This window comes from Sarcophilus harrisii, chromosome 1 (assembly GCF_902635505.1).
Source record: "Sarcophilus harrisii chromosome 1, mSarHar1.11, whole genome shotgun sequence".
NCBI lineage: Eukaryota > Metazoa > Chordata > Mammalia > Dasyuromorphia > Dasyuridae > Sarcophilus > Sarcophilus harrisii.
The window spans coordinates 230,041,603-230,068,333 of NC_045426.1; the positions used below are offsets into that span (position 1 = coordinate 230,041,603).

Genomic DNA, 26,731 nt, shown 5'->3' on the forward strand with positions numbered 1-26,731 from the left:
GTAGTGGGGGGGGCAAGAGGTCTGTCTCTTCTCTCTTCTATCCCCACCCGCTCCCCGCTCCTGCCCTCGGTCCTTGCCTTCGCCTCTCGGGTTCTGTTTGCGCTGCTGCCGCGGAGCCCGAGAGCCCCGGCGGGGCAAGGCCGGGTCGGGCGTACAGTTGGCCCCGTCCTCGCTCTCTCTCCCCCACCCCCCGGGCAGCCTCTCGCACTGGGGCGCTTTCTCAGGACCGGTCGGGGCTGAGCCTGTTCCGTTCCTCTTTGTTCGTGGGGGACGGAACGGGACGGGGTGGAAGATCCAGGATGAGGCTCTTTCCCAGGATTTGGGGTGGGGGGTCCCGGGTTCCACCGCCCCTCTTGTAGTGTCTGGTGGGGAGTGCAGCACGGGCAGGTTTCTTTCCCCCCCCCCCCCCCATCCTCTCTTCCAGTGCTGCATTCGGAGGTAGACTAGGATCTAAGGGAGACTGGTGTTCGTAGTTCAAGGAGCGCTGCATTTCAAGTCAAGCGCATCTGGGTTCGAGTTTAGGCTATGCTACTTACTTTATGTGGGACCTTGAACGAGTTCTTTAACTTTGCTGAACTTTGGTTTCCTCCTGTGTAAAACGAGAGGTTTGGCAAAGTCGGCAAATTGCAGACTTTTACTCAGTATTAGCATTCCTAAGAAAGCTACCTTTCAAAGAGATCCAAGACTGCTAAAGGATCTGTAGGTACTGAAGTCTAGCATTTTTTATTGTTGCAAAAGAACTGGAAACAAAATGGGATATCCTTCAGTTAGGAAATGGATGAGTGGATTATGGTATTTTGAATGTAAGAGAGATTCATGTGCCCTAAGAAATGGTGAAAGAGACTAATTCAGAGAATCCTGAGAAGACTTCTATGAATTCAAGCACAGTGACGTGAGTAGAGCCAGATCTATCTATCTATCTATATATATATATATACGTATACATATATAATGATGACAATATTGTAAATAAAAACAGCTTTGAAAAACTTAATCCCCCCCCCAAAAAAAAATAAAACATTGAATCCAGAAGTCTATAGATCTTAACTTGCCTAGTGTTTGAAGTGGGGAAGTGGCATTTTAGTGTAACTTGATTAACCCATTCCAAGAAGTGTTTTTAAATGCAAAATATACAGTAGGATTACAATATTGAACACAGTTATCCAAATATTTTTGAAAAACTAATTTTTGGATTGTAGTATTAAAGACCCTGCTGTAGATGAGATTTGCCTCCCACCTCTTGTTTAGGAAGTGTTGGTTAGATGTAGAATAATGCTTATTTTTTTCAGGCATATTCGCTGCAAGGGAGGGGTTTTATTTGATGATGATTCAAAAAACAGAAGAAAACATCAGTAAAACTTTTTTTTAAACATATAAGAGAAAGTCAGAAATAATCAGTGCAGTACACTACCACATTAAATTTTACTGTGTATTTAAAAAGCTATATGTAATAGATTCAGTGTTTTAGATACAATTCTATTTTTCTGACATTTTTGATGTGTGATAATGTTTGTATTTGTTGATAGTTTCCATAATTTTGCAAAGTAAAGGATTTAGATTAAGTAACCTCTTAATTATGATTTAAGTGACTATTTATAGAAATAGTTACAACATGTAGGAAAATTATCTGCATTTCATTTTTTTGAAAAAAACTTATAATTAATGATAATTTTCAAATAACTGGTATCAACCACCAGAGTTCTAAATCCTGAAGAACAGTAGACTAATTGAATGTAACTCCTTTCGTTCCCCATCTCAGTCCTACTGTCATTTGACTTAGGAAGTAAGCATTTCTTATCACTGAAATATTTATATATATAAAACACTTTTTTAGGGTTGCTAAGACATAAGTATGGGAAGTATGCCATCCAGATACCTAGTCTGGCTCTTTACCATATGTTATTCTGCTCCCTGAACTGCTGTCAGAGGTAATAAGGAACAGATTAAACTAGAAGAGTGCATCCCAAACAAGTGTGGGCAAGCGTTAAGAAAGCAATAAATATGATTACACGTCATTGTTCTATTTCTTCTGGTGTGTTAAAAGGAGTATGGGGAGGGGGGAGGCAGGACAAATAATTTTCAGAGCCTTTCACCATTTATATATTGTCAGGAAGTTAAAATTAATTTAAACTAAATTTCAAGCATTCTTTATAAGAGAATACTTTGTTTTTATAATGTAAATGATATCACCTTGAAATGAAATTCTCTTTGACAGCAAATATAGTATACTGTTGTGGTAAAAATAATATCCTCTGGTTAAACTACTCTATTTGAAACATAATTGATTCAAATATTGATTATTATTATTATGGTGATCATTTTGTTCCATGTTTTCATTTAGAAAGTCAGAAATACAGAAAAGGTTTTGAATGCTGTGATACAAATTTTATAAAGATGCAACTTATTTTACTAAAAACCTTATTTCCTCACAATCTTGAAAAATCATTATTAGTCACATAATTCTGAGGCACCAAGTTCTCATGATTCTAAATGTTTTATCCAGTTTTACAGACAGTATTATAAAAATGATAAATAATACCCAAACCTAACTTTGACATGTTATATTTCTAATTTTATTAAACAAAGAAAAACTTTCTGGTACTTGTGTAATAAATACATTCAGTTTCTAAAAGTAGTATAATATAATATTTATAGTTGTTAACATAAACAGCTAAAAAATTTTTTTCAGGTACCTACAAAGAAAACTTGAAGAGCACAGACAATGGGAGATGCAGCAAAACCTTGTTTTTTCAAGCGAAATAAAGAACGTGGAATTATAGATGATGATTTCAAGAGGGTTTCTCCACAACCAGACTGTTTAATAATGGATGATTCTGGTAATGGACATAGCAGTAAAGCAGAAAAAGGCCTTCCCCCCAAAAAAGGAACACCAGGGAACCATGGGAATAGCCCCAGGAAAGGACCGCATGCTATTTCAAGCAGCCCAAATGCACCTAAAAACATGGGTCACGGTCAAGGAGGAAGAATAAATGACAGCCACAAAGATAAAATTAGGAGATGGCTTACTGATGAATTGAATGAAACAGACAACTGGTTAGATTTCAAAACTGGCTCTAGGATTTCTGTTATGAGCCGACCAAGAAAAGACCTATTTCAGGAAAGTGAAGATGGCCATAGATGGCAAGATGGAAGAGGAAGCAGAAGTGTAAGATGGCAACTTCAGAAAGACCTAACAAACATAGAAATTTCAGAAATGCAGACAGGAAGCTTTGGTAATATACCCCAACTTCTGCAGTTAAAACCCCAGGGAAAGAATGTCTTTTCATCTAGTATTTTCTTATCTAAATGAATTTTTATTGCTTTCAGCAATGCAGTTCCATTTTTCCCGTTTCAGTTCTGTTTTTAAAAAAGGAGTCACTTACTTAAAGCATTATTTTCAGAAATATAATCATGAAACTTGGAGTTCAGCAAATAGTTCATTTCTCGGTCCTATTAGAATGTAATATGTTATGGTAATAATTTTGTTTCTGTGAATTCGTTTAGAAAGTCAAAAATATAGATAAAAGTTTTGAATGCTTAGTTTTTTGAAACACTGAAACCTGTATTAAAGAACCCTGTTCTTTACAAGTTATTTAGAAAGACCCATTAGTTATTATAAGTTTTTTCAAAAAGTGAAATATAGGTAATTTTCTTACATGTTTTAACTATTTCTATAGTCATTTAAATCATAATTTTTTTCATATACACAATAGTTACAGATATATCTTTATCAGTAAATCAACAATATATGAAAAATCTTGAATTAGATTAAAAAGCTGAGTCTCTTACAAGTGATTAAGAATAAGAACAAGTCTCCTAACTATTTGAAATTAGTTGGGGTATCATCAGCTAATGTTAAAATATCGGCGTAAGAAAAATCTATTCAGAATGTCTGTTGCACCATGGTCACATGCACCAGTACATAAAATTGTATTAAGTTGTAATGAGTTTTAGTTTCCTTTTTTAATGGGAACATCAAGAAAAATATATACATAGTTATTTAAGAGTTAATTTAAATACCTGTTGTACAAATGAAGAAACCAAAGTCTAATTGTCTGAAGTCAGAGAGCAAACTAAAGTCTGTTGGTTAATTTTGTGTGTGTGTGTGTGTGTGTATACGTACACATTGGGAAAGATGAAATTATTTTGTTTTTTAAAGTAAGGGATTTTTCATCTTACCATGTTTTAAAAAAAATTAATGTTTCTGTTACTTCCACCTTCAGACAGGAGTTGTGGGTGATATTTTTGTGCAGAAAAGAAAGGACCAGCAAAGTTTATTAGAAATCTGTAGTTGGAGCTTTAAGAAAGAAACAAGATAACAAAGAGAACTTTTTTAAAGTTACAGTTGAATAACACAAGTTGCCATTCATATTTATAGTCTTAAGCAACTTACACGTTTGAGACAATAATAATATTTAAGGACATTGCTAGAGAAGAGTATTCTGACTGAACAACTCTTTTGTTTATCTCTGTAATTTTAACTGTTTTGGAAGAGGATTTGTCCTGGTCCTCTGAATTCATCAACTCTGAAATAAGAACTCCCCTGTTATTATCTCTGTAATTTTAACTGTTTTGGAAGAGGATTTGTCCTGGTCCTCTGAATTCATCAACTCTGAAATAAGAACTCCCCTGTTAAAAATCTGTTTCCAATGCAGAAAAAAATTCTTATACCATGAGAAAGTTACTTATGACATTATGCAGAATCACATAGCCTGTTAGGACTACTACTAGTTCTGCTACTCTTGGGGGAAGAGGGGAGGGTGGGGATATAGAAGTAGGTAGATAGCATATATTTGTATATAGTTACAAGACACTAAAGAAAGAATTAACTATCACAATAACTTAAAAACTATTGAATAGAAAAAATTTAGTCACCTAATTATCAAAATATTGTTAAAGATAGAACCCTGTGAGATGATTCTATACCATAGACTTTTAAGCACTTTATAGAGAGGCTCTGATTGCATAGTAAACATGTATTAAATATCATGGGTTTTTTTAAAAATCTTTTCTATTTAAAGCATTGTGAAAATGTGGGACTTATTATATCTCTCCTGTAAATTTTCCATTTTTTTTTAGCCTTTTGTCCAAAAGAAATCTACCAGATACTAGTTTTGTGTAAGAATTGAATGCTAGCTCTATCAATGATAATTGCTTAACATAAATCCCCTCAAATGTATTCTCAAACCCTAGGAAGATCTGTATGCAAAATACATCTCTGATGTCCTGGCTGTGTGACCCTGGGCAAGTCACTGAACTTCTCAATGCTCAGTAACTTTTGAAAGAAATACTGCCCTGCCTTTGTGGAGGTAGTGGAAACTTTGTATACCAGTGAAATCAGAGGTCCTTTCCCTATACCAAATTAATTCATGTCTTAAATGTACTTGTAAGTACATGTACTTGTAAGAAATAAAGAGGTACATCCTGTTAAGATAAATAAAACAGATTCTTTTCATATAGAAAGAACATTTTTGGGATGAGATCTGTGATTCCTTTAAGCAACCTATGTGTGTGGAAAGCACACATTAGTAATTTCTTCTTCTGTAACATGTGGTTCTGTTACCAGTTGCTTTTCCTGTCTGTATGTCCTTGACTTATACACAGTCTAGCCCTGGGCAGGGCTGCTTACATTTTAAGAATAAAATGTTGAGGGGCAACTAGGTTGGCACAGTGGATAGAGCACCAGCCCTGAAGTTAGTAGGACCTAAGTTCAAATCTAGCCTCAAGACACTTAACACTTCCTAGCTGTGTGACTCAACAAGTCACTTAACCCCAGTTTGCAGAGGGAAAAAGAGAGAATAAAATGTTGAGAGGAAGCTTAATGAGATTTGACAACTATGAAAATTTGTGACTCTGATTCACTCTGCATTCATTCTAGGTTTGTCCTTTTTGAGTAGTTCTTATATAGGCAAAAGTTTTCTGACTACTTTTCATGATTGTGCTTCAGTGTTTCCCCCCCATGTAACTGAATTCTGACTAAGTAAGAGCAGTCATCAAGTTTTCTTCCACTGTATGTAGACAATGTGGTATTAATGTTAAGTCACTGTTAAAGAAGGTACTAGTGTCCAGAAAAAAATTGTTTGGATATATTGAGTGAGTTACTGAAGATAATAGTATTAATATGCTGGTAATCCAAATGACCTTGAAAAAGATAGGAACAATATAGGCATAAAGAAATTTGATTCCATTTGGTTCCATGTGAAAATTAAGTGGTTCTCAGAGTTCTGCCACATCTTTCTACATGATAAAGCTCAAAGAAGCAAAGCCAGTGGATAATTTTTATTATGTTGTTGACTCCTCCCCACCCTAGCAAATTCCTTTTATTGGATATTATGGCTAATCATAAAAACTGCATTAATATAAATCTTTATTGTTACCTAGTCTCAAGTTTAAAAAAATCCCTTTGTGATGAAGAAAATGTTCAGACATAATCATTGAGGGAAGAATACATTATTAAAAAGTGGCTCAAATAGAAATGGAGGTATAACTAAATTAAAAATCTTTTTTGATATGTTTTGAGAAGTTTTTGATAATAATGTATCTTGCAAATTTGGTCTGAGATAGCCACTTTGGAACAAACATTTTGACATAATTTTAAAACATTTGACTGTACCAGTACAAATTCCTTTGGAATATTTACCAAAAAATTTCAGCTTTGTCTTAAATTCTTAACCAAATCAGTTGGTTGTTTGTTTGTTTTAATTTTTAGGAGAAATGAAAGAAGTGTAATTCAGTTTAATATATGAGTAATAATTGTTGGGTTGTATAGACATTTTCATTAAGGCAATATGTCCACTTAAAATTATTCACAAAAATATAAAGAGGTTACTTTTAAAGTTATTCATAAAGCTCTATATCATCATAGCTTCATCTTAGTTTACACTCTTTGCTTCCTATTGTTGAGATAATTTAGATTGATTTTATGAAGTTGGGAAACCACTTGAAAATGCACTAATAGCAACTTTTTATCTAGAAATCTTGCAGAGATAATCACTTGAAAGTACACAATAGCAACTTTCTAGTCTTCACAGTAACCATGTTGGGAGGTTGGTGCTGTTATTATCCCCATTTTACAGTTGAAGAAATTGAGGCAGACCAGCATTATGACTTGCTCAGTTTTATATAACCTATAAGTGACTTGAGGCTGCATTTGAACCTAGATCTTCCTGATTCCAGGATAATTAACTTATTTTGGAATATCATAAATAAGATACTTCATTTTCTAAAGTAAAAAGGGGTTTTTTTCTCTCTTCAATTCTTTCCCTAAAACTGTTATCTTTATATCACTGTCCTTTAAAGATTTTTGTTGGAGACTTTCCATTTATACTATTCAATTGCATATTCACCAACTATTACATTTTTTACTTTTTTGTCCCAACAGCCAGGGATAGTATTTTTAGGAGTTTCTCAAAAAACATAATTTATGTTTATTATATGATGGTATAAGCAGAGTGTTGTTTAGTATTAAAGCTCTTGTCAATATTTTTGTTTCTTTGTTTATTTTCGTTTGATTGAAAAATATAGCCCCCCCCCCAACTACCACAAAATTTTTCTTTTAATTGACTCATTGCTAGTCCTGCATATACAATAGGACTGTATGTGCTGAATTATGCCTCTTACTTCACTTAGAAACATTTTTTTTTATTGGTTTACATTTCCAAAGAATAATTTTAAACTACTTTTTGAATCATTAGAATCAAAACTTAAACTTGAGATTCAAATGCCATTCAAGTAGCATCATTTTTAGAACTGTGCAGGGATTCATCCAGAGCTGCATACAATCAAATAATTTTTCAAAATTAAACCGTAAAGTCCTTGTTTTGGTATTTGAGGACAGCATATTTACATTTAGTAAGAGGAAACAATGAGAACCAAACAGTTCATAAAAAAAAAAACAAAAAAAAAACTTATTTTTGGAACAAAATTTTATTTTGATTAAACTCTTCTCCTTTCTCACATTACTTAAAATATACCTAAAAAGGTAATGATGGATAGAAAAAAGTAAAAGTTTGAAGAAAATAGGAAATAGTTTAATGCTGTTAAGTATTAGTAAAACTTCTGACTTTTTTAGCCCAAGGATTTGGGGGTATTTCATAAATTGCTTTTTGCTGAAAGTTTTAATAGTCCATTATTGGGTTTCCTTTGGGTAGTGTGTTTTATTTATGATTATGTGATTTGGGGTTTTTTATCTGTTTTATTTTTTATTCTGTTGAGTAAAAATGAAAGCTTGTCTGAATTTAATTTTTAAAAAATGTTTAAAGCACCTCTTACGTGAAGGATACTGTGAGGTGCCAAAGTCATAAATATTTTAAAATTTTAAATTTTAAACTTCCTTTACTCAAAAAGAGCTTACAATTGAGAAGTTGACTTTTATCTGAACAGTACATACAGACTTGCTTTCATAATCTTTGTCATTCAATTTGTTGTCCATTGAACTACAAGGAAAAAATAAAAAATACTGACTAAAGTAGATTTTCTTACTTAAGGCTTTTCATTTTCTAAACATGTCATAAAAATTCATGAGCAACAAAAACAAAAAGCTGAATGTTGTGTGATTATAATTTCCAAGAAACTTGGCCCTGCAGAAGAATTCAGAAAGCACATCTTTTCTTTGTAAAGGTGGAAGACTATGGATATGGAGTATATTGAATATGCTTATTAGATTGAGTTGTGTTAGTTGGTTTGACTGAACTATTTGGGGTTTTTTTCTCTCCCTCTTTTTCTTTGTTATTAAGGAATGGCTTATTCAGTAAGGGATGGAGAAATTTAGAAATCAATGAAATTAAAATTTCAGGAATTATGAAGGATTGAATTATCCAGAGTGAGGTAATTAAATGTTCAAGTTAACTGACTACAGAAAAGCCATGATCTTTGCTGTTGGTCAATTTAACAGTCCAGTTTTTTCAGCTAAAATGGATAAGTAGACACACCTAACACTTTTTAAGTGGAATACTGCTAATGAAATTCATTTTAACTTAAGAAAACAAGAAGCCAAAGAAACCCAGAAAATCAAGGAGAACTAGAAAAGAAGAGCATGATCAAGAAGAAGACATGGATGGGCCTGTTATAGATGAGTCAGTGCTGTCAGTAAAAGAATTACTGGGCTTAAGACAGGCTGAAGAACGATTAAAGAGAGATTGCATTGACAGACTAAGAAAGGTAATGTTTTCTCACTTTCATTAACAATAGGCAATATTTTTGATGTTGGAACTATTTAAATGTTACTTTTTTTATTATTAAGGGTCAAACTACATCTTAGACCTCATTCAGTAGAATTAAGTGACACAATTATATATTTCATGTAAATGCAACTGTTTTTACAAAATTTCTGGAATTAATATTCAGAGATTTAAAATTAGTGATGGTAATGGTAAATAAAGTTAATTTATGATGCTATGCTTCAGGAAATACATAGGGACTAACTTTGGGGCCAATTTACAAGTGGGAATATTTATATCTTTCTAAATTTCAGCGCTCACGAAACTACCCCACAGCAAAATACATATGCAAACTCTGTGATGTCTTAGTTGATTCCATTGCATCTGCTCATAAGCACATCAAAGAGAAGAGGCACAAGAAAAACATAAAGGTAAGTTAATATGTCACATAATTTATTTAATATGCATAGAAATTTATATTTTATCAGTAATCATTTTGATATTCATATCTTTTTCTACATTAGTACCCAATCTGAAACCTTTGCTAGGGCCATGGTAGGAGACTGTGCCTACTGCTTAATGACTAGTCTAGTTAAGTATGAAGAAATTCATCACCTGCACACTGGCCACTCAGTGATAAAGTCTTCAGTTAGGGTACTAATACATAGGCTAGTGAGAGAGACTGAACCTATGATTTCATTGATATAGGGAACTCCCCTAGATGAGGAACCTCCCTTTTACGATACAGATGGGCACCTTCCCTGCAACTTGTAGTCTTAGAAAGTTGCATAGAGCATTAAAAGGGTAATGGACTTGTCCAGAGTCACACAGCCAGTATGTGTCAAAGACAGAACTTGAACCCAGGGCTTATTGACTTCAAGGCCAGTTCTCTCCATTATTCTATACCTGACATGTATTAGATAAACATTGGCCCCCAGGCCTGTGAAACTCCCTTCTGCTAGTATTCAGTGGTAGCAAAGTAGCAGGAAAGAAAGCATCTGTATAGGCCAACTACAGACTGTTTACTTGTTGCTACTGATAAGTCTTTTATCTACTCTTAAGTCTAAAACCTTTGTCCAGTAATCCAGGTAGTTGATATGGTATTGGAGAAACTGAACCACATCGCTATTGAAATTAAATAGAAGAATGACTTAGACTCAGGTTCTCTTTGTAGAAATGAGTAAAGGAGTTGATAGGGCTGGTTTTGTTCAGAGGGCAACAAAAAAATGTCATTTCATGAAATACTTGATCATCACATCTTGGCCAAATCTCCTGATAAACATAGACAAAGGGGACTGCCATGACAATAATTATAGCATATGTGCTAACATTTCTTGCAGAAGAGAAAGTACGAAGAACTTCACAAGTTCCTCAAAACCAAGTGAACATATACCTTGATACTCAGTGGCTTCAGTATGAAGGTGGGCACAGGGAAAACAGCCAAAAAATGTGTTGGAAAATATGGTTCAGGATTAAGAAATTAAAGAGACCAGAGGCATATAAATTACTCAGAAGCCTCACGTATGTATCACCAATACTTGTTTCAGAAAGCATCAGAAGGCATTGGGCAGGGCAACCACTAAATAATAATCAGTTTTTTTTTTAATGAAATTTACTATGTCTTAATACAAAAGAAATGTCTGGTTACTAAAACGGGACTCCTTTCAGCATTATGTCAGCATGATGTTCAGATCATTGACTTCATGGAGGTAGTGTGGTGTAGCTTTGGACTTGAATGAGGAAACCTGCATTCAAATCCTGCCTCAGATACTTGCTAGCTGTGTTCATGGGCAAGTAATTCAATCTCTCAGAGCTTTAGTTTACTTGTCTATAAAATGGAGATAATCCTATCACCTAGTTCACAGGGTTGTTGTGAGAAAAGTGTTTTATGAATTTCAAAGTACTATGTAAATGCAATGATTATTATTATTATAGCAAAAATAAAAATTAGTAAATTAGAAAAACAGGATAAAGATAACAGTAATGTAATTGCAGTAGCTCTTACCTAACATATTTGAACAAGCTATGAAAAATGGATAATAATAATAAAGATATTAATTCTGATTATCACTATTTCTTAAGAGAGTTTTACCAGCATTCAGATTACCACAGCAAGGCGGCCAGAAGAATTTAAATATTGTTTCAACCAGGAAACACTTAAAATCTTTGCTCAGTGGAGAGATGCTAGCCAAGCACATCATCAGTATAGAATACTAACTCATTTTCTAAAAATTGTGGAGGTGAAGATGGAAAGATTGTGAGTAGTTTTGCTTCACAAAATGATGAAAAGTATAGGAAGGAACAATTCTGCAGAAGATTTAGCATAAAACCGAGCTAAATAGGATTATCCCCAGAGCATTTATAGACAAAAACAATAAATCAGTGTAATAAAAAAAAATCTACCAGCATTTTATATTAATAGTGAGAGAAGAACCAACACATTTGGCCTATTAATAGTTGAGGAGGAAATAGAAATGGCACTCAAAAAATGAAGTCAAGAAAAGCATCTGGACAGACCAAATACATACAGATGGCAGAACAGTTTTAAAGTCAGATCCATTTCTAATATCTCCAAAAAGATGATTCCAAAAAATTAAAGATGGCATTATTACCAATAAAAGGTAACCAAGAATACATCAATAAATACCAACCCACGTGCCTATCCTCATTTCTATAAAATTTGCTAAGAATAAACTTTACACATACAGAGACTATTGTTGATGAAAATATAAAGGAGTAGGCAAGATTCGTTGACTGTGCTTTACAAACAACCACATCTTCACAGTCACACAATATAGAGAGAGAGAAAATGAGACTCAGTATGGTTTAGGACAATCTTCCAACAAGGTATATCCCCCAGGTATAAGTGTCACACAGTTCTTTGATGTATGCCACAAAGATGACATTGCTAAATTAATCTCTGATGGTCATTTTCATGAGCATATGCTTACCAAAAGTATTCATCATTGTGCCAAAGTGTCTTGTGTAATAGGGATTCTGTTTAGAAGACATGTCATCAGGTTTCTGAATTGGAAGGAGCTCTGTAGGGCCTCTAATCCAGCCTAAACCTGAAGAAGAATCTTAAGGGATCATCTAGATAGCTTTTGATTCAAGATCTCTGGTGAAGAGGAGAATCCTTTGTCCCAAGGCAGCTCGTTCACTTGTAGATGGTTCCAATTCTTTCCGTTATATCAAGCCTAAATTTGTGTCTTAGAAGCTTGCACTCCACTACTCCTTATTCTGACTTTTAGAGCCAGACGGCATGTATAGTCCTTTCCATGACAGTCCTGATATTTGAAGATAGCTGCCATGTTAGTCCTAAGTCTTCTAAACATTCTCATATCTTTCAGTCAGAACTTCATAAGGGAGGATTCATATTAAGATAACTAGCTCTAAATCTAGATCTTGCAGATGATATGGTCAGAAAGGCCTAGATTTAGAGCAGTTACCTTAATATGAATCCTCCCATGTCCTTGGTTAAGTCATTTCTTTGTCTCATCCTCATTTTCCTCTTTTGTAAAATAAAAGGTTGGATTAAATAGTCATCATGATCTAAGTTACTATTCTTTGAAAGCTTCCAGGTTTCTCAGTTGCTCTAGTTATGATCTAACCAGGGCAAAGTGCAGTGGGTCTGCTGCCTCCCTAGCCCAGCACCTTTTGTCTCTCTTGATATATAGCCTAAGATTTCTATCAACTAAAACCCTCATATATTTTTCACATGAACTCTTGCCTAGATATAGACGGTTTTTACTTTATATAAATGGACTGTTCCGCTGATAGCAACTTAAAGCAGTTTTTAGGTAATATGAATCTGCCAGAGGACCTGGGAAAAGAAGGGAAGGAACAAATACAGGATGAGTACCATGGGTCAGTGGAGGGAGGGGGAGAGAGGGTAGGTAACAATGTTCAAAGACATATGATAGCAAAAAGTGGGGCATGCAGGGTAAGCAGGTACAGATTTGCAGGCCAGACACACAGATAAATGGGTTGATCAGGGCAGAAGTCTCCCCTGTCCACCCTGAAGGTCTGAAACAAAGCCCCATCCAAGGCATTCTCCAGGAATCTATTCTGCTTTCACTTGGAGATTTTTTTTTTTTTTAACACTTTTTTGGATGAGGGAATGTGAAGTACCAAGCAGAGGGGCAAGTGCTATTTTTGTGTTAGGATAGAATGCTAATCTTAACATTGATAAATGCGTAACTTAAATTACATATATATATATATATATATATATATATATATATATATATATGTATATGAATATACATATGCATACCTACATGTATATATTAACCTTGATATGTTTACATATTCCCCATTGAACTTCATCTGACTAGATTTGGCTCAGCATTCTGGCCTGTCAAGAGGCTCATCAAATTTTGACTAATCCATCAGGTTAGCTATGCCCTCACAAATCTCTGACATTCCACAGCCCACATCTTTTCCCCTAGAATATTATGAGAGACATTCTTTCTGTTTTTCTATCCTCAGTACCTTGCATAAAGCTCCGCGTATAGTGGTTGATAAGTGCTTTTTGATTGATTGACTTAAGTTAAATTGTATCCTGTCAGTCTAGTAATACTGTCAAAAATAAATAAGGTTAGACTGGTATAACCTGTCCTTGACAAATCAGCACTGGCTCTTTGTAATTACTGTCTCCTTTGGATGTTCACCAACTGTGCCTTTAGTAATACTTTAACATTTTTTGCCAGTATTTGAAATCAAGGTAGAGTTTACAAATTCTGTTCCCATTTTCAAAAATGAGAACATTCACCCCTCACCTCTCCTGCTTTCCTATTCTCCATGATCTTGTACAAATTACAATCAATAACTACTAGTCTGGATCTGGGGACTTAAATTTATTAAGCATATCTATTTGGGATCTTTACTATCTCACTATCTAGGGATCAGTTCCACCATTTTTTCCCTACTTTTTCTAATCACCTTTTTTTCCCCCTCAATATAGCTTAAAACCTAAAGGTCTTAAGCCTCAGCTTATTCTGAGTTTCACCATTCCTGATACTATTCTCATAGGGCACTTTATTTATTCTCTGTTACTGCTCTTGCTTCCATTTTCTATACTTTTAAAAATTACTGAGTTGTTTCTTACCTGGGCATCTACATTAATGGCCTTTCTTTAAAATCTCTCTAAGAATCTGGGGTACATATCATACTATGCTCAACTTTCATTTTCTTCTCTATCACAGATTCTAATGTGGAGTGGTCATTTCATAAATTTTCCATCATTTCTACCCCTAGTAGCCAGTTCCTACTTGTTCATGAGAATCAGTCACAGGATTGGATTCTCCATTCAAAGGAAGAAATTCTCTTTAAAATTCTTTGAAAATTTATTAGCTGTTCTACTTTTGGCAGAGAGGAAACTCCATTAGATAAATATGTAATTGAAGTTGCCCATTATATCATGTTCAGATAATCTTTTTTTCCAAATTCACTTGTTTTCTCCTTCTGTCCAGCAAGAATGTAGTATTTCCTGATATTATTTCTGTTTTTGCCTTAACTGGTTTTCATCTAGATGTTCTTTACCAGACTTCCATGTTCCAGTTCAACATATGTCCCCTCATTTTCTTATCCTGTTCCTTTTGAACAAGTTATGCCCATTCAGACCAAGCTCTAGTCACAGATCTCATTCTACCAATTCTCAGTGATGTCTGTTAAGTCTCATTTGTTTTCTTGCCTTTGGCTCTCTAGTTTTGTTTACTTCATACACACAGGCATGCTGCACATCTATGCACAGACTACTGGGACTATGGATTTTATTCCTGTCTTCTTTCTTGGATTTTGTCTCTTGTGAATTTCTATCTCCTTATAATGTTGTAGCTGTACTCTATAGCTGTATATAAGCAGATTTCTTCACCGTTTTTCTGTTTAAGACCATTTCAAATAGATTTGTAAAACTCCAAGAATGTAAGTTTTTATTATTCCTTTGTAAGATACAGTTTACCATTCTCTAGGAGGAAGTTATTTCTGTATTTTAATCTCTTACAGAAGTTCTAGCCTCTAGTGTTGATGAAAACACCATCTCTATAAGGATTTTAGTTTCTTGAAAAAGGCTAAATAATTTTTAGCAATGCTTTCTAGATTCATTTTGGCACTATCATTTGTTCCTATATAATTCAGTATAAGTTGTTAATTGTCATCTAGTTTTATACAAGTCTTTTTATGTTCTGGATAAATACCTTAGGAAGACATCTGACATCTCTATTATAGTTAAGCTGACAAATGATTGCCTTATTACCTATCAGCAGATGGTTACTAACCTCCTCCTCTCATATCTTTTTCCTTGAACCTTTACTGGATACTCTCACACCTGGCACTATCTGTGTTCACATATCATCATTCCTAGAATTATAAGTAGCTATTTACTCCTTATCCAGTTTAGTATAGCCCTAAGGGCACTGTGGCTTTTTTCTCTGTTACTTTCTAGATCATGACTTTTTTCTGGCTCCTGTCAGAATTTTCCTCTGTATCTTCCTATTTCTTTTGTTTTCACATTGAAACTTCTTCAATTGTTTTTTTGTTTTGTTTTTTAAAGAGCACTGGCCTGGAATGTGAAAAGGTATAATTTACTTTGTCTTCTAGGATAGATCCTAATCTAGCCATATCATTATAAGAAATGCCACTCTTTGTCATTCTGACTATCTGCTGTTCTGGAGAACTCTTGTGGCAACCAGAAGTTTTGTTTATGAGGACCTTTAGCTCTACATTTGTCACTTTTTCTTATCACCTTGATTGCCCCCTTGACATTCACATCTAACTTTTTTTCCTTTACTTTACCAATTTATCACCCTTGCCACTTAGTTGTATCACCAATTTACCTTTTTATCAACTTTCTGCTAATTTTTACTCAAGGCTCATTCTAACCTGGGTCTTCTTGAGTTCTTCCCTTTAGGTCCTTTTACTCTTTCAGCTCAATTTCTCCTCCTTTGACAAAGATCTTTCCAAGATCTCCCTCAAGCAATTCAAAATCACTTTACCAAAATTCTCCATTCCCTTTAGAATTCTTTTTCATTCTTTAGTGATTTGAAACTAAAAGCTCTGTTTGAGGATTACTGCTGATTGCAAGTAAATACTATGAGAACTCTTCTATTGGGATCTATGATTTCTCAAGTGAGATAAGCCTATTAACTTGTACCCAACCCTTCCCTAAATTAGATGAGCAATATTTATTATCCAGACATAGGATTGGCAATCTGTTGAGCTAATCTGTCTGATCTATGTGTGGTACATAATTTAGATGAACAGTGAGCTAAACTTACAATTGAAAAGGATTGACATTATTCCATTTGGAAAATTATATAGTATTTTTTTTAATATAAAATGTTATTGATGCATCTTGTTGTCATATCATTTATATTTCCCTTTTTTTTTTAATCCCATCTCTCTATCTCCCTCTTAGAAAGCCATCCCTTATAATAAAGAATTTTCAAATGAGGAGAGAAAAAATAACCTGCAAAAGTAACAAACAATACAGTACTTTCGGTGATCCCAGGCTTCTCTTTGACACACAGATTATCTTTTCACCATAAATAATCTTTGCATAACATCACATGGCCACAGATTATGGACTTCATAATTACAAGTGACCCAAAATAAAATGGAAAGACATACAGCGGGGCCAAGTAGGCAGCAGCAACATATTACAACTAATGAGTGATTTGTGTGCAAAAAGTTAGTGCAAAAAGCATAAAGAATCAAGTTGACTGACTAGTCTTATAATATATAAGAATCACAGGATGGGAGGTCATTTATACCTTGCTATCCTCATTGAGAGCTGATCCCTACACTATTTAAGAAATTGGATCCATCAGAGTAAGTATGAAGGTACTGCCCAGTAGGCTCTAACATAATTTCTTGTTATGTATGAAATTCCATCAGTCAGGTACTAGACATATATATATTTAAAGAATTGCATATGTATATTTAGACCACATCAGTAATGAAGGCTATCATTATATATTTACCACTTTTAAAGTATTCCTATAATTTTTCTCTTTATTTCTTCCTCCTATCACATCCAGGTAAAACACACATTAAAGCTGAAACAAAGCTGGGTAAAGGGTGAGGGAATATTAAAGGGAATTTCAAAAACCTCTCTTGGGCTTTGCCTCAGTGAAGTATTAGAATGAATTAGTATGTGTTTAATTGTTCTTTCTAAGTGCTTAATCTAACAATTTATCTTAAGGAAAAACATGAAGAACAGCTGCTTACTACCTTGCCTCCACCAACACCCTCCCAGATAAAAGCTATTGGTGTTGCCATTGACAAAGTGGTAGAGGAGTTTGGCTTAAATAATGAAGACTTAGAACAAAGACTTGAAATAAAACAAACCATGGAAAAACTGTTCCATCAGAAGTTACCAGGTATTCTCTAGACTTGCTTTTTGATTTATATAGTAAAAATAGCTTTCTTGCATTCCTCACTGGTGGTGATTTTTTTACCATTAAGGGAAATGGACATGATCTGTTCTGAAGCTCTTTCTATATATTGTCCACATCCAAGGTGAAATTACTTGTGCAAGCTACAGTTAAGGGTGGTTCTTTAAGACTTTTTTTAAAATCACACACGCCATTTTTCCATCTTTGATTGTCAACACAAAGTTCTCATGTTTTATATCTCTTATGTTAAATTTAAATATGGACATATAAAATGTCTATAAATTGTAAAAGCCAAAATTTTTGTCATTGGACAAAAATACTAATCTAATATCTCTTTATTACATAGAGCCTGGGTTCTCAAAGGCTGTATGCCATTGGGGTACAAACTTTGGAGGCTTCTACCATTCTAGAAAGATTTTGACTGTGTTCCTGGGAACCTGCTTTTTTTTTTTTTTTTTTTTTTTTTTTTTAAGACAAGCCTAGCTAAATAGAAGAGGCTCATCACTAGTAAACTGGCTGATAGGTGATGAATTCTCCAGTTATGGCAATCTGTGAAATTAAAACACAAAATGATCCTTAGTTATATATAAGCCCTTTCTCTAATAGCATAGTATTGTAATCACAGTTTTAGGCCCTCTATAAAGCTATAAAATCATCATCCAGGAATGTGTGAATGGAGACATTGCTAAATGAACTGAATCTTAATACTATTGATAATTTCGTGACAAACTGTAACAAGATAAAATGAAGTTATAGCAAAATAGAAGAATAATTCCTGCGTTCTTGAAAAGACAAATAGAAGAGTTGATAAAAATTGGTTTTATCTCATTTTTCTAATCAAAAGCAAACAAAGAATTTTGAAGACCCTCCAAATTAAGTCAATATAAAACATTGACAGTTAACTTCAGTGCAAAAATGGTATGGAGAACAAAATACAGATTTTAAAAATGATAAGAGAACCGCTGGTTTACAGATTACACAAAAGTCTCACTGCTACATATCATAAATACTTTTGGGGGGAAGAAAGTTGGGAGACTGAGCATTTAACCACCTAATAGCATAATAAAAAAAATCTGTTAACATATAACAGTGAACAACTAATTTATTCATATTGGAACCTGTTACCAAATAAGCTGTCTCTTTCCATTCAGACCATTAACTTATTAGAGCAAAACTCAGAAATAATGCCTTGTCAGAAAAATGACTGAAATTAAGAAAACATGACATATAATTAAAACAGCTCCAATATGACATATTGAAGTTAAAATCTGAATGATTTTGATACAAAAAAATAGGAAATGGGTAAATAAACAGACATTGACACAGACTGACTATTTCTTAAAGTTTAATTGTTATAAACTGTTGTCCATAAGGAGAAAATCAAAAGAGCCTAAAAACCCTTAGCCAGCAATCTCCTCTCTGAACAGAAAGATATGGTAGAACCACTTTAGAATATAAAAAACATTTTAAGAATACTATAAATGAGAATAGCAGGAGGTTATTTTACTTTATAAAACAGGGAACTACAATGATGGAGGAAACAAGATAACATTTGGCAAGAAACCTATTTAACTAAAAACATTTAAGGATGAAATTAGAACAAAGACATCAGATGAGAGGATTCTAGAGGATGAATAAGATGTCAAGATTTCTGTGACAAGTTATTTTCACCTTTAAGGACATGTAAAATCTCCATTCTGGAACTCTTAAAATAACAGTTAGCAATGTATTATATTAGAAAATTTATAGTGGCATTGAAGAAAATAAAGATGAGAAGAAGAATTGCACCAGACCAAGCATATGCAAAAGAAATCTATATGAGAAATGACAAGTTGAATACTTCAAAAAGAGGAAGCTACTAAATATTTAAAAGTGATAAAGAAAATGGTAAATAAAGCTTGTGGAAATTCAGGTACATTCATGCATTACTGGTAGAACTAAAAATTTTTCTGGAAAATGTTTTAAAATTATACTAAAGTTACTCAACTTTATGTATCTTTTGACACAGTATAACTGCTAATAAGCATATATTCCAAGGAGATGAAACATCTCACACTTACACAAATATTTATAGCAACATTTTTTGTAGTAGCAAAAAAGTAAAAATGGGTGCTTATTGATTGGAGAATAGCTGAACAAGTTGTAATATATAAATATAATTGATTACTATGCCAGAAGAAATAACTAATATGAAGAATTCAGAGAAAATTAAGAAGATTTGTATGAAGTGATGCAGAGTAAAATAAAAGCAGAATCAGAAGAATTATTTATATGATGAGCAATAATAATAATGTAAAACACCAAAAAACACCACCTTGAAACACTTCAGAATCCTCAGTGATTACTGGTAGGCTTCAGAAGACAGAAGATGTGTATACCTCAGTTTTTTTTTGACAGACACATGATGAACTATAAGAATAAGGATACATTGGAAAAAATAAAATAAGATTAAGTGGAAAGAGAAAAGAATAAGGAATACATTTTCAGATTCAACCAATGTATTAATTTGTGTAGCACAGGAAGGTATTTTGGGGAAATTACAATGTAATAAAAAGGAAAGAATGTCAATAAAGTAATATTTTGAAGGGGGGAAACGATCATGGCCATTATTACTACTCAAAAAAGGTAATTGGGAAAATAGCAACTCCTGAATCGTATATCTGTTTCCCCTATCTATATAAAATATGAAAGTGGCCTACAAAAAATTGAGAGCATCTTTGGTGAAGGTATGAGAGAAATGAGCAGGATTTTGCAAATTATATTCTATGGCATATCATGTCTTATTTATATCCATGCAGCCTCCAGAATAAAAAATCTCGGTATGTGCTTATTACCTTTTTTTTTAAAGATAAAGAATAATGTTCCTGTAAAAGAGCTCTAAGAAGATATCTCCTGTGCATATATTAGAGTTTTAAAATTGGGTTCAGCAGCCTTTTATTACAAAAGTATCTATTGAATTTGATTACCTACTTAATAATATCAAACAATGTATAAAAACAAGTGTTTGCTAGCTACTGTTATGAAGGATTTCCAGTGTAAATTCCAAATTGAAGAAATCTATTGGTTTTTTTTAGATAGTGAAGACCTCCAGATGTTTCTGTTTATGGTTCTTATTGCATTATTTGCATCACAACCCTAATATTACAGCCTCCTAAATAAAAATCCAAATTTAATCAAAAGATTGAACCAAACATGAAGAAACTAGCATTTATCAAAAAAATGTGGTCAGTACATAGAACTAATCCTTCAGTTATTAATGAAACATGGTCTGCAAAAGGACAGTAAATTGAACACCGAATTGAAAAGCAGGAAGATAGCTAGCTGGATTGCATTTGGGAAACTTTACATTGTCCCCAAACTTTTCTCTGAAATAAGCCCATATTTTTTATACTGGTATTCTTCTATTGGTATTATATGACTGCAAATCATGGGAAACCACATTCCTCCAAAACATTAGAGTTGGGAATTAACCAAAGGGCAATGGAGAGAGGTATATATCTGGCATGAATAGGCTACAACAAATTATCAATAAAATAATGTATACAAGATTATATTAAATAATAACTGGAAAAGGAGGAATACTAGTTAATAATGAGAGAGGACAACTTGCATACTTTGTTGGTGCTGACATAATGTAAGGTCATTTAGAGCCTAGAATAAAGACTTCAAAAGTTGTGTGAATTCACAATGGAGGTCTTGGACAGTAACCAAAAAGGTTAGTAGACATGGGTATGTTGTGTTCTTCACTGCTGGAAAGAGCATTGTAATCCATGAGATCAAAGATTTATCTAGTATAGAATAAAGGTAGATCTTTGATCACTTTGATTTTTTCCATATGCAAAAGTAAGTTTACCAAGCTACAGAGGCAATATGGTGAAATGGAAAGATCACTGGATTTGGAGTCTCAGGCTCTGAGTTCAAATCCTGGTTCTCCAATATTAACTGTATGACTTAGAGGGATTCATTTTTCCTCTTTGGATCTCAGTTTGTAAATTGAGTTCTCATTTGTAAATTTGGTTGTATTAAATGATCTTTAAATCTTATGAACTAATTCTTTTAGAAACAATTGGAAATGAATTTAGAAAAAAAAATTTTTCTGTGAGCATATTGTAAAAACTGGTTTCTCAAGTTGTCAGCAGTGTTATGTAACCTCTCCTGTTTTAGATTTTTCATTTTTTTTTTCAGTGTGTTTTGTTTTTCCTGTGATAGTTTAGACAAATGGTTTATGGGTGTAGTTGTCACAGCATTATCAAAAAAATCACCGATTATGTCTCAAAGTACTGTTAATTCTTTTATATCTTTAACAGTACTATAAGGTTTATGCATACTTGTCTAGAAATAAGGGAAACTTTTTTCCTTCTTGGTATATCTATCATATGCCTTGCTTTCTGCAATAAATGCTTTTCTGAAAAGTTGGCTGTAACATAAATTATTCTCCAATTATTAAATTGGATGGGCATGTAATGGAAAAATGTAGTCCCAAGAAATAATGTCACATGAAAACAATAAAAAAATTTTTTTAATTACATGAAGAAAAAACTAATTTTCTGACAGAAAAGTAGTAATCTCAAAATTAAGTTGCACAGTACAAATAAAGAATATAAACTTAAAATATTTTGCCAGAAACTGCATTTCCTTGAGGCTCGATCTACTGGAAAGGGGAATGTGTCCTGTCTTGTATAGTCTTTTAAATTCAATCTATACCATTGTAAGTATTCTTAAAGAGTTGTTGTCTCTAAAGTGATTATTTTGTGTAAATATTTTTGTGACATGTTTGTGTACTTTATGAGGTATTACTTGAATGGTTCAGATACAAAAGAATCCTTTCCATGATTTATTTCCCAAAATTGTAATGGTGCACATTTTTACAAGGCTTGAAAGTTTGCAAACCACCTTCCTCACAACAACCCTCAGAGACAATAGTATTATAGGATTTAGCCCTGGAGATCATTTAGGTTAGCCCCTCACCTTAAAATCCCAGAGGAAGAGTCACATAACTAACTAGTAAGAGGCAGGATTAAAACTCAGGTCCTCTGACTCCAAGTCTGCTACTCTTTCCACTTCACCACAATGCCTCTAAATGGTTAATTGGCAGGATCTTTAAAAAATTTTTTAAAAAAATGAATAAAAGAAGAAAATAAATGTGGGGTTAGAATGAAAAGTACTATTTATATTTGTGTCCCATCTTTTTAAGGAAGGTTTCAAATATTAAACCAAAATTAGATTTTAACTTCTCTTATTTAAAAATAATGGTGGATTTTTAAAATATTTAAAAATACACTGTATTTGAATCTCTAGTCACATTTTTTATTTACTAATATTTTCTGAAAATTGGGCGTCTATGAAATTTTCTGCATGAAATGTAAATTAATTGAAAAGGCAATTTCTTGGCTTATTAGTATTGTTATATACTTTAGGGATGAAATTAAACTACCTGCACTTGGATACTTCCTCCTTATTTGTCCTGAAATTTAATGTAATTTTTATATGCAAATCTATTTAATTTCATTCTTTTTATGGGGAGGAAAAATAAAAACTTGTCTCCTTTGTCAGTAAGGTTTTATAAATTTTGCTGATAGGAGTATTTTTATTTTTAGATTGTTCTTTAAGATTGTATGGGTCATCTTATAGCAGATTTGGTTTCAAAAATTCGGACTTAAACATTGATGTTCAGTTTCCAGCCACTGTGAGTATAAGTTTTTTTTTTTTTTTTTTTTTATCTAAAACCAAAGCAAATTGTGGTGAAATATTTATGAATATGAGTTCTATAAGAATATATTCTTAACTTTTTTTGTGCATTCTCTTTGGAGTGGTTTCAGATAAATATTAGCATTATATAAAATTGTGCCCGCTTTCTCAGACATTTCACCTTATCTTTTGTGGTAGCTGTTTGCTCCAACTTATATTCTTTGATTTAATGAAATTTTATTTTTAAATTTACATTCTTAATAGTTTCTACAGATAGCTACTTAGCTGCTATTCTGCTGAATAAGTTATAATTATGGCTATAAAGATCTATAAATTTTGCTTACAGGGAGTGTATATATCAAACAGTCCAATGTTCTTTCGTTTTCTAGTCTAATGGTTATTAAACTTTTTAGTCACAGGATCTTTTTACATTCTGAAAAATCATTAAGGCCCTCAAAACTTTTTGTTTAAATGAGGCTATTATCTACTGATTTTTACCATATTAGAAATTGAAACTGAAATTTTTAAATAAATTTTTTAATTCACTTAAAAAACAGTAATAAACTCATTACATGTTAACATAACATTTATATGAAAAATAACTTTACCAACAAAAATATTTAGTGAGAAGTGATATAATTTTACATATTTTTGCAAATCACTCTAATGTCTGATTTAATAGAACACAACTGCATTTTTATCTCTGCTTCTGTATTCAATCTATTGCTACATGTTGTTTTGGTTGAAGTAAAAGAAGAAAATCCAGCCTCACACAGATAGTTGGAAAACTATTTTTAATATTTTAGTATTTAGTGTTAAAGTATTTTTACTATTATTATTATATATTAAAGTATTATTTAGTATTAAAATAGCATTTTAATAGACAAATAATGCCTTAATATTGTTGCAAAAAAGTTTTAACCTGGGAACCCCTAGGAATTCATGGGCCATATTTTTAAAACTGCCATTTGAGTCCAGTTGTTCTTTTTAATTATGTGCCATTTGGTAATAGTTGTGGATCACTTATCTAAAGTTTTAAGGACTAATATTTACCATGTATTTATATAGTTTATAAAGATTCTGATGTTAGAATTTTAGAACAGGAAGGAACCTTAGATAGCACTAGTTCACTACCACCCTTTCTCCTCATTTACAGGTGAGGAGACTAAGACCCAAAGAGGTTAATTTACTCATTCACGCCTGGAGGTAGCAAGAGAGCTGAGCCTGGTACTCAGGACTTCTGATTCATGCAGATTTTTCTACATAGCAAACATGATTAAAAGCTAGAAGGGACCTCCCTCCCCAATTATCTAATTTAATCCCTTTTATGCTTACCTCAATCTTCAGTAGCCTCTTCTTTTTATTGCTCATAATTGGAAAAACTATCCCAAAACCACAGAATATGTTAGACATTTATTCTGTAGCAGGTAATTTTTTGCAATTTAGAATACACAAATGCACTCAGGAACTTTGCTAAGTTTTTCTTTGTATTGTTGTATCTCTGAGTAAAAACTGAAAAGCCCCTCTTTTAATCATATTATCTTTGTTTACCTAGCACAGTAGAGGAACTGGTTGTTCTAGAGAACAGAAATGGAAATGCAGATTGATGCCAATATTGAAGTCTTCCCCTTGCCTGCTGTATTTCACTAATTTCCCTCCCTTTACCCCTGTCCTGCTAATGCTCTGTTCACTTTAGCTTCCCTAGTTTTCTGCATACCCATGGGGATTGGTTTTTATGGCTACTTGGGCAACTCACCAACCAATCATAAATTGAAAATTGGAAGCCTTTAACCTTCGAATATTCTGATCAGTTATCCACCCAATCGTAATACTACTTAGTTGATCCTTGTGTCTTTGTATCAGCTCTTCCCCAAAGTCTTCCACAGGTGAGGTACTATTAGTTACTTAATATTCCAGTTGCCTAGATGCCAGCTTTCCAAAGTGTAACTATGTAATAGTTGTTCTTCTGGATACCTTCATCATAGTTTAAAGGGGAAAGTTTTGTGTCCTAAAGAATAAATATCTAATGCACGTATGACTTTGTAATTATTCAACTTATTGTTTCGATCCCAATATGTACATTTCTGTTTTGAGCTATATATCGTCACACTTAAGATTTTAAAAAAGAAGAAAAAAACACTTGTGGATTGAGCTGTCTCATTTTTTATGTATTTCAATTATTTCATAGATGACTCAACCAGATGTGCTTTTACTTATTCAAGAAATTTTAAAGAGCAGTGGTAAGATATTTTTCATTTATACTCATAAAATCATTCCTTTGTGTTTAAATTGTCTATTTAAATCTGACATTTTGAAAGGGAAAAAAGATGTTGTATAGTATTTGAATATATGTATGAAAAGATAGACAGTGAATTATAGAAATTTCTGATTTCATAGGAAATTAAAGGATTTAGAGCTGGAGAATAACTCTTCTGTATCATTCAGATCATACAGTCTTATTATTTTATCTCATTTCATTTGAGACCTCAAATATGACGTTATTCTCCCAAGTCACGTAAGCTAGATAGGATTTAAAACTAAATCCACTATACTCCAAACGTAGTATTCTTTTATTCTGCCAGTCCTGCTAATAGCTCTATTGTGAATAGTCTGTTAAGTATGATTTTATTTATGAATGAAACTTATTCCTACATAAAAATACAGAATTAGATTGTATCATAATATATTTGACCTAATATAATAGGTGAGATCCTAATGAACATAATAAGACTTATAAATCATACATCCTAATAAAGTTAGAAAAGGATAAAAGATAATGGAGTTTTAGAGACTGTAAATAATCTAGTCCAAATACTCTACCCTCCACCCCATTCATTTTCTGCAAGAAAAGATTGAGACCTAAGGAGACTAACTCAGCTCAAGCTTCTTGACTCCCATATAAGTGTTCTTTCTATTGTACCATACATCTTCAAGCTCCCTAACTCTTATAGTAATGAGTAAAATAAGTTAAGCTTCAGCTGAAATAAATAACTGATGGACTTGAGATTTTTTTAAATGTGTACAATGTCTGCTCCCTTTAACAACTGTTAAAGCCTTAACATACATGCACATATATTACATAATCACATCTTGGCTTCAAGCCTTAAGTGGTCTATAGTCAAGTTAAAGTTTATCGGTTGGTTAATGCAGTGTCCACCAGTAACTATTTATATTTCTATTATTCTCAGTGGAATATTTTATTTTATGTTCTTCAGTATCCTAAGTAAAGGGAACCATTGTCTAATAATTAATTTTCTGACTCTTAGCATATCAAAAAGATATTCTTAATAAAGCTTTCGGTATTGAGCCCAGGAAGTAAAGGTAGACATAAGCAGTTTACTCTGTTTTTATAATTAAAATTCCCTAAAGGAGAAAAGTTGGCAGCCAAATTTTAAATAAGCATAAGGGTCAATCTATGCATCATCTATCATTTTGACCGCTGTTGATAAAAGTTGCAAAACATTTTTCTGTTTATTATGGTCAGAGTAG

The 26,731-nt window shown here is 33.0% G+C and overlaps 1 protein-coding gene across 7 annotated transcripts in view; it reads left to right on the top strand.

Annotated features, from left to right (window-relative positions):
- TUT7 (terminal uridylyl transferase 7) overlaps positions 1-26,731 on the top strand; it is an 84,718-nt gene that overhangs the window by 411 nt on the left and 57,576 nt on the right. For 2 of the 7 annotated variants that reach the window (XM_023497282.2, XM_003761299.4), the window contains exons 1-7: positions 419-892; positions 2,690-3,233; positions 8,981-9,159; positions 9,473-9,589; positions 17,362-17,539; positions 23,152-23,240; positions 25,431-25,482. In XM_023497282.2, the coding sequence (XP_023353050.1) occupies positions 2,723-3,233; positions 8,981-9,159; positions 9,473-9,589; positions 17,362-17,539; positions 23,152-23,240; positions 25,431-25,482 (1,126 nt within the window). In that variant the 5' untranslated portion in view covers positions 419-892; positions 2,690-2,722. Of the gene's footprint in view, positions 1-4; positions 893-2,689; positions 3,234-8,980; positions 9,160-9,472; positions 9,590-10,511; positions 10,580-17,361; positions 17,540-23,151; positions 23,241-25,430; positions 25,483-26,731 lie in introns of those variants that run through there. The other 5 variants (XM_031937854.1, XM_023497283.2, XM_031937833.1 and 2 more) reach the window with 5 other exon arrangements.